The sequence below is a fragment of the Muscardinus avellanarius genome, assembly GCF_963383645.1.
Source record: "Muscardinus avellanarius genome assembly, chromosome: 3".
NCBI lineage: Eukaryota > Metazoa > Chordata > Mammalia > Rodentia > Gliridae > Muscardinus > Muscardinus avellanarius.
The window spans coordinates 76129243-76144053 of NC_137788.1; the positions used below are offsets into that span (position 1 = coordinate 76129243).

At 38.1% G+C, this 14811-nt stretch overlaps 1 protein-coding gene across 1 annotated transcript in view; it reads right to left on the reverse strand.

Annotated features, from left to right (window-relative positions):
• Nucleotides 1–14811, reverse strand: part of COL24A1 (collagen type XXIV alpha 1 chain) — a gene marked incomplete at both ends in the record, with an annotated part of 326813 nt that overhangs the window by 131145 nt on the left and 180857 nt on the right. Inside the window, one exon of the mRNA XM_080692101.1 lies at nucleotides 2047–2100. Within this exon, the coding sequence (XP_080548227.1) occupies nucleotides 2047–2100 (54 nt within the window). The remainder of the gene's footprint in view (nucleotides 1–2046; nucleotides 2101–14811) is intronic.

The following is a 14811-nucleotide window of genomic DNA, read 5'->3' on the forward strand; positions in this document are numbered from 1 at the left end:
CCACATCAAATTCTAGTTTTCAATAATTTTTAAATTTCCAAATTTGGTATCTGTGTCCTAAAATTGCAAGACTTTGAATATAATAAAAATTCTCTTAAGATGCTTTCAAGAGCAAAACAGCAAATGCCTTATCAAAATGAAGAAAATAGAAATTATGGACAAATGGGGTTTAATAATAAGCACGCATCACGATGAAGTTTTAAAGGTGAAAGAGCTTATAACTTTATGAGACAGAAAGAAAGAATGAGAATAAAATATCAAAGCACATTGAAAAATTAACTAATCTGTGTAATCATTGAAAGAAGTTTTATTTCTATAGTCTTTCCACCATGGTTATGTGAAATAATTCTGGAGATGCATGATAATCAGATCTGCTTTAGCAGATTAGGAAGATTAAGGAGACTCACATTGAAATTCTCAGGATTGTAAAAATCTCAGAGTAGATTTAGCCCAGCATTGATGTAACAAAATCAAAATGGAAAATATTATAAAATGACCTGACTTCTTTTAATAAAAACGAATGAGTATATAATTAAGCACTTTATAGTACATGACAGGAGAGAGATTTTTTACAGAGACCTAAATTCTACTCTCAAGTAACTTCAGATATGATATAAAGAGACGGAATAACTAGAGGACAAATGATTTTATTTATTTATTTTTGAGGTACTGGGAATTGAGTTCAGAGTGTTACACAACTGAGCTATATATTCTTAGTCATTTTTTTTTTTTTTTGTACTGGGAATTGAACCCAGGGGCATTCTACCTCTGAGATATACCCCTATCCTTATTTTATCTTGTCTTTTGAAATAGGGTCTTACTAAGTTGTTGAGGCTGACCTCAAACCTATGATCCTCCTGTCCCAGCTTCCCAAGTACTGAAATTACTGGCAGGCACCACTACGCTCAGCCCCAGCTCTTTTTGTTTTATTTCAAGACAGGGTCTTGCTATGTTGTCCAGGCTGGCCTTGAACTTGTATTCCTTTTGCCTTGGCCTCCAAGTTGCTGGATTACAGGTGTGTGCCTGGGCAACTGAATTGTAAACTATGTGGTACTTATTCTTACATCAGGAAGGGAAGAAATCAGCATGGATTAGAGGAGTCTGCAGAGACTTCACAAAGGAGATTGGAATTCAGTTGCATCCAAGTATTTTTTGGAGGGTATTAGGGATCAAACCCAGGGGCATTCTACCTCTGAGCTACACCCTCAGCCCTATTTTCACTTTTAAAAAAATTTTATTTTGAAACAGAGTCTCATTATTAAGTTGATGCGAGTCTTAGTACTTGCAAAGGCCCTCCTCGAATCTGCGATCCTCCTGTCACAGCCTCCCAAGAACTGGGTTTACAGGCATGTGTCACCACGCCTGGCAATAGTCTGTTTTTTTGATTGTTTGTTTGTTTGTTTGTTTGGTGGTACTGGGAAGGGAACAACCCTTCTACCTCTGGGCTACACTCCCAGACCTATTTTTTATATATATTTAATTTGGAAACAGGGTCTCTTAAGCCAGCAAGGCTGTCTTTGAACCTGCGCGATCCTCCTGTCTCCGCCTCCCAAGCGCGGGGATTACAAGTGTGCGCCACCACGCCCGGCTATATAGTCTGGTTTTTAATAAGTAAAAGGGAAGGGAGAAGATACTCTAGACAAAGAAAACAGAACAGGAATAGGAACAAGGATATGTAAGCCAGGGGGGAATAAAAGATAAACTGGTAACATTCTTCTCTTTCAAAACTGTTCCCTATAGGAGGGTTTGCTTTCATAAAGTAGATTTAAAAATATTTTTTAGTCATACACCAAGACTATCTGTTTTGTATTTTTTTTCAAATTATATCTTTATAACCAAAAGGTTATTCTGCCCTTTAAAAATTAGAAACAAATTAGAAAAATAAACTATTGGTATATTTCATCATATTTAAGAGTTTCAGTAAGAGGTAATATGTTAGCGTTATTAGTGATTTCTAGTTAATATAAAATGTTAATATGAAAGTAAGTATCTCCTTTGAATTTAACTTAGGGTTATACTATAAAACAAAATACCGAAACAAATTACCTTTTCGCCAATGCTTCCAGTTATCCCCACTTCTCCAGGTAAACCAACAGGTCCCTTTTCAGGGGGAAAACAAACCCAGAAAAATATATGTTATATTGCCTTACTATAGCATCCTGATCTTAAATCATCCATAATCATTATGTTTTTTTCTCAGTCTAAATTCCTTCTTGCACACAGCCTTTGAATTCACATAAGAATTAGTTGAGGCAATCAAACATATAACACCACCACACCCAGCTAATAATCCTTTTTTAATCAGTATAGAGAATAAAAGAATAACATAGAAGAACAAACTTTGGAACAAAAGCAGGAGCAATGAAATAAAAATATCTCTTGTGAGCCTGTGGACAAGATAATAGAACCCGAATACAACTAGTTTTTATGAAAAAAAATAATACCTGGTTACCAATACATATGATCTATGTGAGTAAAGGGGGCTGGCACATATTAGGATTTGGCTTAATTTACCTCCCAAGGATTAATGTGTCAGAAGGTTGGCCCTAAGCGTGGCAATTCTCAGAGGAAGGTATGGACCAAGTGGGAAGTCCTTAGGTCACTGCGGGCATTTCCCTTTGAAGGAATTAAGGTAGTTCTAGGATCCTCAGTTAGTTTTTATGAAAATGAATTATTGTAATATCATGCAAGACTCCTAAATCACTCTCTGGTTTCTTGTTTGGCCACTTGCTTTCTCCCTCTGTCCTGTATCACGGCCACTGGAATGCCGTCTGCCATGAAGCCTTCACCTGAGCTGAGCTGATGCAGGTGCCATGCTGTGGGACCTCCGAAACTGTGACCTAAACAAACCTCTTTGTTTATAAAATTATCCAGCCATGGGTATTTTGTGAGTATTTTGTTGTAATAACAGAAAGTGAACTAATACAACCTATTGGGCTTTTCCCACTATTATGCCCTATGTATGCCAGAGCGTTTCACCTAGAAAGATATTTCACTTACCCCACAGCACTTTCCTTCTAATTAAAAGAAAATGTATTCGGTGTAAGGTTTAGAAATCTAGAGTTTATGTAGAAGTATAAATAGATTTATAAAATTCCACATTGATTTATGACATCATACATTATTTTCTAATTTTCCCCTTTGCAAATTTCTCCCATATATTTTTGTAATGCTTTGGTAAGAAATCTGAACTACACAGGCTTTAAATTTATTTATTTTTAAATCTGTTCTACTCTTTAATTTGAACCTAGCTGCTTACTTGGAGATGATAGGTAAAGTCAATCTAAATTGTCTGGGATCCAGAACATGAGTACGGTAATAGACTGGGGTAGATATTGGTTGTGAGCTGTGAGAGCTTTGAATGACAGATGAGCAACTCATGGTTAGTGTTAGAATAACATACATTTTCTTAAATATAAAGTACATGAAATATCATTCTTATTTCATTAGTTATTGACTATTATGTATAAGGGGCTATACTAGTCGATTTGAAATAACCAATATAAAAATATTAAGTAATAAAAATTGTCAGAATACAGAGTACCACTGAATATCAGGAGTGTAGTTTGCCTGTTTTGTTGTTGTTGTTGTTTTGTTTTTGTTTTTGTTTTTTGGTGGTACTGGGGATGGAACCCTTCTACCTCCAGGCTACACTCCCAGACCTATTTTATATTTTATTTGGAAACAGGGTCTCTTAAGCCAGCACGGCTGGCTTCAAACCTGCACGGATCATCCTGTCTCCGCCTCCCAAGCCCTGGGATTACAAGCGTGCACCACCACGCCGCATGTTTGCCTGTCTTGACACAGCATTATCGGAAGATAGCCACACCTACTTGTTTTCTACTCTGTATGCCTGCTTTTGCACTATGTAGGTAAAATGTAGTATGTATGTATGTATGTATGTATGTATGTATGTATGTATGTGGTACTGGGGTTCCTGGAAGCCCTTCTACCTCCGGGCTACACTCCCAGACCTATTTTTTTATATATATTTTTGAAACAGGGTCTCTTATGCCAGCATGGCTGGCTTCAAACCTGAGTGATCCTCCTGTCTCCACCTCCCAAGCGCGGGGATTACAAGCGTGCGCCACCACGCCCTGCTAAAATTTAGTATTTTAGACAGAGACTAATATGGCTTACAAAATTCAAATAACCTCTTTTGTATATTTAAGGGAAATATAAAGCAGTCCTCAAAGCCACAGCCTTCATGTTTAAGAATTACCAGCAAACCGGGCATGGTCACACATGTTTGTAATCCTAGTACTTGGGGAACTAAGACAGGAGGATCACACAGGTTCAAAGCCAGCCTCAGCTACTTAAGTGAGGCTCTTTGCAACTTAGTGAGACCCTGTTTCAAAATAAATAATAAAAAATAAGGCTAGGGGTGCAGGTCAGAGGTCGAATGCCCCTGGGTTTAATCCCCAATACCACAATATAAACGTTTTTGATCAAGAATTTTTATTTAAAAATATTCCAAAATGCTGATTCCACATCTAACACATAATAAAGAACAATGCTGAGGCTTTCAGCCAGAACATGCTGTGTTTTAAGAGAGAGACAGCTATATTATAATTGAAAACATTTCACTTTTTGCAAAATAGGATATGTAATAGTCTTAAGAATTTCTCAACGAAAGCCAAAATTTAAGGGCTAAAAACCTAATGTACAATAAACTACTTATTAAAATTGGAAAGAAATACTCCCCCCCCAAAGTTAGAACCTTAAAATGCTCTATATCTATTTTTTAAAGCAAACTTATCTTATTTCTTCACTAAGAACGATATAAAATCAGAATATTTTCTAGTTGAAACTAAAATTCCTTAAAATATTTTATATTAAGCTTATATAGACTTGAAAATTACCTTTAAAAATCATAGTGCCTCAACTCTTCATCCAGATTATCTCTATACTGTTCTGAATTTTTTTTCAATGTGTGAATAACTGCATTTACAGGATTAAGGCTCTGAGATCTAAAAGCTCTGCACATTTATTGAAAATGCAATATATAAAGCTAATTCCCTAAAATTTAGTTTTGTTTCTTCTTAGAAACATATTAACTTCAATATTCATGTTACTATTATTATTTATTCTCCCTTAAAATATACACAAAATAATTTTAGAAGTAATCTTATCACAGTAAAAGTAGTATTAGGTTAAACTATATGAAATTATTGATATTTGACCGTTTTGCTTTTTTTTTTGGTGGTACTGGGGATGGAATCCTTCTACCTCCAGGCTACACTCCCAGACCTATTTTGATATTTTTTATTTGGAAACAGGGTCTCTTAAGCCACCGAGGCTGGCTTAGAACCTGTGTGATCCTCCTGTCTCCGCCTCCAAAGTGCAGGGATTACAAGCGTGAGTCACTACGCCCAGCGATATTTGACAGGTTTTACAGTGACACATTTATGCCCTTGTTTATAGTAGTATAATAATTCACAGTAGACAAATTGTGTGACCAACCTAGATGTCTGTCAGCAGGTGAATGGATAATGAAAAGGTGGTATATACACAATGGAATTTTACTCAGCCATAAAGATGACATAAATAATGTCATAAGTTATGTCATTTGGAGGAAAATGGATGGAACTAGACAAGCTCATGCTAAGTTAGATCGGTCTCAGAAAGCCAATGGTTGATTCCTTTTCCTCATATGTAGAAACTAGAGAGAAAATAGGAAACAAAAGGGATTTTTAAATAATTGAAAAGAAAGATCTTTAGAAGAGTGGACAGGGATAGAGGGAGGGAGGTGGGGAAGGGAAAAAGAACTGATGAAAAATTCATATCACACTATGCCCCTGTATGAAGGTATCACTACCAACCTTACTATATGTATGGGGTGGAGGGAAGGGGTCAGGACCTGAAAGAAAACAGACCAAGACCTGTGTGGTGTTGGCTTGTTTGACCTTGAACCTCACTATGCTATAATTACTATGCACTAATTAAATGATAAAAATGGTAATTTTACATATTTTAATATGATGTAAGTTTTTGATAATAAGAGAAACAGAAGATTGAACCAATCATTTCTGTTTGTTCAAACAGAAGATTGAACAAACCAGATATGAAAATGCCAATTTAACATACTAAATGAGATTAGGTATGGTGACACACAACTGTAATCCCAGTACTTGGGAGGCTGAGACTGAAGGACCACAGGTTCAAGGCCAGCCCCAGCAACTTAGACCCTCCACAACTTAGTGAGACACTGCTTCAAAATAAAAAATAAAGTAGGGCTAAAATGTAGCTTAGAGGTAGAGTGCCTCTGGGTACAACCTCTAGTACCACAAAAATAAAATAAAACATTAAATGATCTGTTTTCCCATATTTAATAGTTGTTTCTCTACCTCAAGTTCTTAAACCTTCACACTTTTGTCTAAGAAGATGATATAAACCATGTGAGTCTAGACAGATAAAGGAAAAGTAGAAAAATAGAAAGTGGTGTGAAATCCATATGGATAATAAAGAAGAATTTCTTTTTAAATATGACAAGTATGAGATATTTAAAGGGTGTTCTGGTAGAAATATTCAGTACACGATTGTATAGGTCTAGCACTAATTTTGTGGGTCCCAAGCAAATAGATGACAGTTAATATGTAGCGAGTAGAAGAGTCACATAGACAGTATGTAGATTAAAAAGTGAAAAAGGATAAAAACAATAACAGTTAAAGCACAGGTTGGATAAATAAAACTTATGGCATTGATTATGCATAGAAAAAAAATGAACTGTCCAAAGGAAGATACTGGCGGACATTTCTTTTGTTCATAATGTTTCTTCAGACTCATTAATTTGGAGGTAATTTTGAGACTTTGCAAGGGTCCTTTTGATTTGTAAGCACATTATCGTTTCCTGGTATCTAACCCTTGGATCACTCTACTTCTATTTTCAAATAAAATCTGGGAGCCGAGGGTTCATTTCTCGGACACTCTGACTTGGGACAAGGCGTTTGGCTCACAAGGCGTTTGGCTGAAGTATGCTTCAGCCTATTGGCTGGAATACAGATGTCAGAAAATATATGTTGAATAAGTGAGCTAACAAATTAAATAGAGCAAAAGTTAGTCTAGTAATATCACACACACACACATACACACACACACATACACACTGGGGGAGGGGTGCTAGGGATTGAACCCAGGGTCTTGTACATGGTAAATATGAATTCTACTACTGAGCTGTGTAAATAAGACTAAAATGTGCCAATAAAAATATACTAAAAAAGAACTATATAAAAGTTATATAAATTATAAAAATAAATAGAGCAGAAGTGGTAGAAACAGAGATGACCCACTCCCATACCCCTGACAGAGTTATCTTCTTGTTCTTGTGATCAGCTCCTTCAAGGTTTAGGTCTCAGTCAAGAGGCCGACATGCAGAGCCCGATTAAGGCAGAAGCATAAGGCCGGGTGTGGTGGTGCTCACTTGTAATCCCAGCATTGGGAAGAATGAAATGTGAGGATCACGGTTCGCGGACAGCCTCAGCTACTTAGTGAAACCTTTGGCAACTCAGTGAGACCCTGTTTCAAAATAAAGAATAAAATCCAGGCGTGGTGGCGCATGCTTATAATCCTCGTGCTTGGGAGGCTGAGACAGGAGGATCACACAGGTTTGAAGCCAGCCTCAGCCACTTAGTGAGGCTCTCGGAACATAGTGAGACCCTGTTTCCAAATAAAAAGTCTAAAAAATAGGTCTGGGAGTATAGCCTGGAGGTAGAAAGCCCCTGGGTTCCACCCCCAGTACTGCAAAAAAAAAAAAAAAAAAAGAATAAAAAATAGGGCTGAAAGTATAGCTCAGAGGTAGAATGCCCCTGGGTTTCATCCCCAGAACCGCAAAAAAAAAAAAAAAAAGAAGCATAGAAGTCTGGCCACTTTGGCCCAACGTATGACTGTTCTGATGGCTCATATTATGCTGGCTTCCGCACACAGTTGGTGGGGCACTCCTCACCCCTAGTGGGAAGGCAGAGAAAAGTGACTGAAGGTTCAGACTAACAGAGCAACCAAACCCTAGAGAAAGTTCATCTCCTAACCAAGACAAGTTTGATACCCAAGGACAGTAGGGGCTTGGTTAGAAAACAAACAGGACTCTGATGCTTGTGAAAGGGGACATCTGTAGAGAGGTGCCTCAACATTTTGAATTGCTAGACTCTGAACTCTACACACTTACACAAGTGGCTTACCATAAGCTCCACATTATAAACCAGACTGTAAGAAAACTGTAAGACTGGAGTCAAGAAGACTTGAGAGAGAGGCATATGCGTGGGCAAACTGGAATGGACACAAGGTGTGAAGAACTTTATATCACATGACAATGCATATCAGAGGGAGTCAAACATGGGAGAATACTTAGAAGTGATAGAATGGTTCAGAAAGTCAATATTAGCAATCCTTGGTTGCTAGCCACCTCGGTGCTGGATGACGTGCGTCATATGAATTGACAAGGGATTGGGGGAGACGTGGAAGGCATGAGCCAGACATCATGGCTTTCCATTAACATGGCTAATTTAACTACTGCTGTCACTGCACATCCAAACTGCCCACAGTAGAAGACAACACGGAACCCACACAAAGGCACCATTCTTCAAAGAGCCCACCAGCCACCTGGGGGCAGGTTTATTCTGGAAAAGACAAAGATTAGTCTAACAGAAAGGATACATACTTTGGGAATTGCATGCCTTTTCTCCATTTTGCAAGCTCTTAGATACTGCTGCTGATTGAGCAGCAGTATCTAAGAGCTTGCAAAATGTCCATTCTACTGTAAAGGATTTCTGAAACACTGCATCAGACTACAGGACCCATTTTATAGCAAATAAGGAGCAGAAGAAAGCCCCAAACTGTAAGATCTAATTGTCACATCCCCAAACAGAAAAAAAGTTCCAACATAACAGAGCACTGAAATGGCTTCTTAAAGCTGCAATTAAAGTGTTAGCTTTAATTAATCACACAATTAGTCACATTTTAATTAATTCTAGCTCCAAAGTGTGAGAATATAGTATTTTGGGCTGTATCTAAAATCCAACTGAGGGAGAGTCTGTGAGACGGCATCTGGGGTGAGATGGCATCTGGGGTGAGGTACTCAGCCCTTCTCCTATGTGATTAAGGATAAATCTAAAGTAATAAATCTGTTCCTGGTGAGTGAAGAAACGATTTACCTGGTGACTGAGGATGCAAGGTTCTGGAGTTCAACAAAGACTGAGGACACTCTGGCAATACAAATTTTGTAGCTTATTATCATTTATTTCCTGGATTTGGGACTTATTTCACAATAATTTGCTTTAAGTCTACCTTCTTTTCATTATGAAAAATGTGCTTATATTACATACTTTACTAAGCCAGTGTCTAGTGCCTAGGGAGTTCAAATAAATCAAACAAACAAAGTAGCATAAAATTATGCTGAAGCATGTCTGTTATTGAGCATAGGCATAAAATGCTCTCTTTTTTGTCATGAAGTAATCATAACAATGAATAAAAATGATGATTGCTCACCCACGTGATCACTGAGTTAGTATTTGAAACTGAGTGATGTGTGCATGTGTGCCTCTACCATCTTGTACTCCATTAAGATGTATGACTACAATGCACCAATAAAAAAGTTTTAAAAAGAATGTGTCTTTTGTCTTATTAATTTAAGATATCCAAAAAATTTAAGACGAACTATAAGCACTGGTTAACAACTGAAGAAAACACAAGCTTTACAGAAATCCTGTGTTCACTAGCACTTTAAAAAGTATAACAATGTCATAAATTTGTTTATTTATTCAACAAACATATCTGAGAGCACAGTACATGTGTAGCTTAGTAAATAATGCAAAATGTCAAGCTGGGCGTGGTGGTGCACGCTTGTAATCCCAGCACTTGGGTAGCTGAGACAGGAGGATTGCACAGGTTCGAAGTCAGCCTCAGCAACTTAGTGAGACCTTGTTTCCAAATATAATATAAAACATAAATATAATATTAAATATATAAAAGAAATATAACAATATTTAATATAAAATAAACATAATATAAATATAATTATATAAAAATATCATACAAATATAAATATAATATGAAAATAAATATATAAATATAAAATATAATATAAAATATAAAATAATATAAAATAGGTCTGAAAGTATATCCTGGGGGTAGAAAGCCCCTGGGTTCCATCCCCAGTACCAAAAAAAAAAAAATAGGGCTGGGAGTGTAGCTCGGAGGTAGAATGCCTCTGGGTTCCACCACCAATACCATACACAGAAAAATAAATAAATAATGCACAGTGTCTTATATAGTTGGTTTAATTTAGAATATAGACAAGGACTTTTTAATTTTAGTGGTTCCAACAGGACTATAGACTATGACGGGGTCATAGCTCCTTCCCTCAGTATTTTGACATTTGGAAACCTAGGGTTTCCTACAAGATAGAACTGAATGGTCTTCTCAGTATCCAAGCAGAAATTTCAGCCTCTGAAATTTCCCTAACAACTATGTGACTCTTACTCCCTTGGATAAAACATGTGGTCATGAAATAAAGTCCAGGATACAGCTCAGGCCCAGGAAGGTCTGGCAATGATGGAGAGACTGCCTGGATGTGGACTCCCTGGACGCTTCCACTCAGACTTGTGTGATGGGAAACTCGAGAACAGCAAGGCAGCTTCTGATGCCCTCCCTGCACTCCATCCATCTGCCGGGCAGGGTTGTTCACATATTCTGCCCTGCTCAGTAAGTCTCTTGAGAATCAATTCAAGGCGATAGTGTGAATATCAGCACAGGGCTACCACCTATCTTGGTTCCACATGGGCCATTTGTTTAAAAAGCAAGTTGGGCAAGAAAGAATCAGAATACTTATGCCCCTACACTTGTGTTACAAAATATTTATATTGCGAAGTCTTCCTAAGTTTCTAATAACTAGCAGGCTCATTCACATGGAAGAATTTCTGCTTATAAGCGCAGTGCATTTTTCACATAAAAGCACTAAATTAATTCTGTATTTCTTTTGTACAGATCTCACAGGAATTGAGATTTTGCAGATACTATTTCAAGATAAAATCAGAGTGAGAAAATCTACTGTCTAATGCCTCCTGTCACTCTGGCTCCCCCCGCCCCCCATCTCTTAAATAGTGAAGGAAATGACAGCATGGTGTGTTGGACTTCTAGACAAAGAGTTGGGTCCCAGCTTAGCTCTTTAGCTGTGAAGCATGTCATCAAACCATTTTTAGTATTACCTCCCTACTTCTGAAAAACAGAGGATATACTTCATAATCCTTTTGTACCTTCCTGGTCTCAAATTCTATGATTTTAACAAATAACTCAGTGTTAGAAGGCCAAAGGGCCTCACTAAGTAGTAGCTGAGATGTCCTTGAACCTCAATCCTCCTGTCTCAGCCTCCCAAATTCTGAGATTATAAGCATGTGCCACCACATCCAGCTGGCATTAAAATCTATTGAACAAAGCCAGGCATGGTGGTGCACACTTGTAATCCCAGCATTTGGGAGGCGGAGACAGGAGGATCCGGGTTCGCAGCCAGCCTCAGGTATTTAGTGAGGCCCTTTGCAACTCCATGAGACCCTGTTTCAAAATAAAGAATAAAAAATAGGGCTGGGGATGTAGCTCAGAGGTAGAATGCCCCTGGGTTCCATCCCCAGTACTGAAAAAAAAAAAAAAAAAAGAAAAAGCCCATCTGCTATACAGAATGTATAAGTTAAAGCATTAAACAATCTGTTAGAATAATGCTTTTCAACAGGACATACTCAGTTATTCAAGCAACAAAGATGTATGTCAGCCTGTGGTCCAGCCTCTTTAACAAGGCTCCTTTCTTTTTGATAATACCTAAGTATTTACAAATTTCTTGTTAAAAAGTATGCAGGATAGCTGGGCACGGTGGCTGGGAGTGTAGCTTGCAGATAGAATGCCCCTGAGTTCCATCTCCAGTATCACCACAAAAAAAATCTATTGAATGAGAGACATATACAGTTTTTAAAAATAGAAGTTTTAGCCAGGCGTGGTGGCTTACGCTTGTAATCCCAGTATTCAGGAGGCTGAGACTGGAGGATCACAGTTCCTGGACAGCCTTAGCTACTTAATGAGGCCTTTTGCAACTCAGCGAGACCCTGCTTCAAAAAATAAAAAGATTTAAAAAAAAATAGAGCTGGGGATGTAGCTCAGAGGTAGAATGCACTTGGGTTCCATTCACAGTACTGCAAAAAATAAAAAATAAAAATAGAAATTTTATTTTATAATGAGAAGGATATATTGCAGCCTGGATGTTCAGTATCACTAAGAGACAGAACCTCACCAAGTACTGTGTGCATGTGTGTTACTCTCACTCTGAACTACATTGTGATGTGAGACTACAAGGCACCAATAAATATGTATATATACAATGTACAAATAAAAGCACGTATATATACATATATATATATATATATATATATATATATATATATATATATATATATATATGAAACTGTTCACTGATGACATGACACTAGGCAAACTTTGTAACCTCTCAGATCTCACTTTACCATCTTTACACCAACACTTTATTTTCTAAACTTTTTGAGGGTAGGGATGGTGCTTTATTCATATTTCTGTTTATCTCATTACCTAGCACCATACTTGGCAGGCTTTTATGAACAGCATAAGTTGGGTACTGTCTTATAAATTAAAACACTGAGACTGTAGAAGTCACCAGTTTACTTACACATAGACAACCTGCGACCTGTACTCATTTGGTTTACATTTCAGAAAAAAGAGGAAGTGGAAATGTAAATGGAGAAAGCTGTCCTCAAGAGACTCTTTCTTCCTTCTGCACACAGTGACAAGTGATTCTGAAGTTCTCTAGCAGCTGGCTGAACTATGGTTCTTTACACACCACTTGACTGACACATAGGGCATTTTTAGAGTCCAAAGGTAGAAGAGCATCTTCAAAATATGCTGCAGAAGAAACCTAGAAAGCTCCCCTGAGAGGTGAAGGCATCATTTGGCAGAAACAAAACCGTGCTGGCCACATTCCTTATCATGCATTGTACTGTATTATATCATCACTAAGTACCATCTCACTTACTCTTGCAGGTGTTGAGCTTGCATTCCAAATAGTCTGGGCTTAACTGACTGGCTTTTGGCTTCGTTTTGTGCCATCTAGATTGGGTATGATGTTGCTCACTAATTCTGTACTATTAGCTTTTCGGGGTCATAGTTTTTTTTTTTTTTTTCAGGGGCATTGTACCTCCGAGCTACTATTTTTTTAGTCTTTTTAATTTTTGAAACAGGGTCTGGGTGAATTGAGAAGGGCCTCGCTAAGTAGCTGAGGTTGTCCACACACCGCGATCCTCAGGTCTCAGCCTCCCGAATGCTGGGATTACAAGCATGTGCCACCGTGCCTGGGTATAAATTTGGATTCTGCTGCACTGTGAAATGTTCTGAGTGAATAACTAATCTCACTAGTAACTGAAGGAAGAAAACTTCCTCTACTTAGGCCATGGGACTAAATACTGAATCTTTGTGATGCCTTCACTATTTGAAAAGTTGGAGTAATTTCACAGAAATTCTATGTGACTTGTTTGGTTTTTCCTGCTGCTGCTGCTGCTGCCCCCCCCCCCCCCCTTTTGGTGGCATTGGGGATTGAGGCCAGGAGCATTCTACCTACAAGATACACTGCCAACCCTTTTTTTTAATCATTGTTTTGAAACAGAGTCTCACTAAGTTACTGGGAGTCTCACTAGGCTGCTGAAGCTGTTCTTGCTCTTGAAATCTTTCTGTCTCTGCCTCGGTAGCACAGAGACTACAGGTGAGCACCACCATGCCTGGCTGCTGCTGACCTGGAAGGTTAGCAAAGTGGCCTTGTGTACTGTCCTGCTGGTTACATCATCCCCATTAAATCAGGGCACACCAAAATGTGACAGGCCTTTACAAATACGCATAAATACCCTTTGTAAGGCAGCTGGGAGCTCTTATGCCAGAGCTCCAATAGGTACTATGCATCAGCATCGCCAAGGAACTACACTCAGTTTATAAGTGTGGCAGTGTTCTGATTCCTCACCTAGGAACTGAACTGTGAAGAGGGAGTTCTACCAATGTATGCTGACTTCTAGAAGGTATTTATTTTCCTACTGAGAGGAGACTTCAATTTTCTGCTATTTGGGATACCATTCTAGCCAAATTAGGTTCTGTTCTTATTCAAGAAACAAGCCTATTTGAAATTGCTCTGCAAAAACCTTGAGTGTGGACCTGTGTGGTCCTTCTTCACTAGAGTCAATAATACAGAGGGAAAATGCTAGCAATGTCCTCATCCTTGAGAACACAGAGGACTTGGCCTTGAGCACCACCAATGGATGTGCTAGTGCCAGGGTTGCCACAGATGTTGGCTGAATGACAGGGCAGGCAGGCATGAACTAAGCTGGACCCTGGAGAGGATGAGGGAAGAGGGCAGTTCCAATTTTAGGTGGTTCTAGATTGATTTTAAGAGAGAGAGTAAGGGCCTACATTCAGACTTTCTAACAAGTAGGATAAGTGACGATCATCTTATTTTTGCCTCTGAAATGTTCTCAAGAGGAATACTGATATAGTTCTGGATGACATATTTGTTTTGTACATTTATTTTCCTCTCAGTAGGAAAATAAATCTAGAAGTCAGCATAATTTGGTAGAACTACCTCTTCACAGTTCAGTTCCTAGGTAAGGAATTACTGGTTATTTGGAAGATGTTATGATATTTCTTTAAGTAATAGCTCTCACGGACATTTACTCTACATGTCTGTCCAAAAACCAGTTCACAAAGCAGCTCTGAGATTGCTATCATTACAATGGCTGGCTTACAAAATTGAATCTTGGCTGGAGT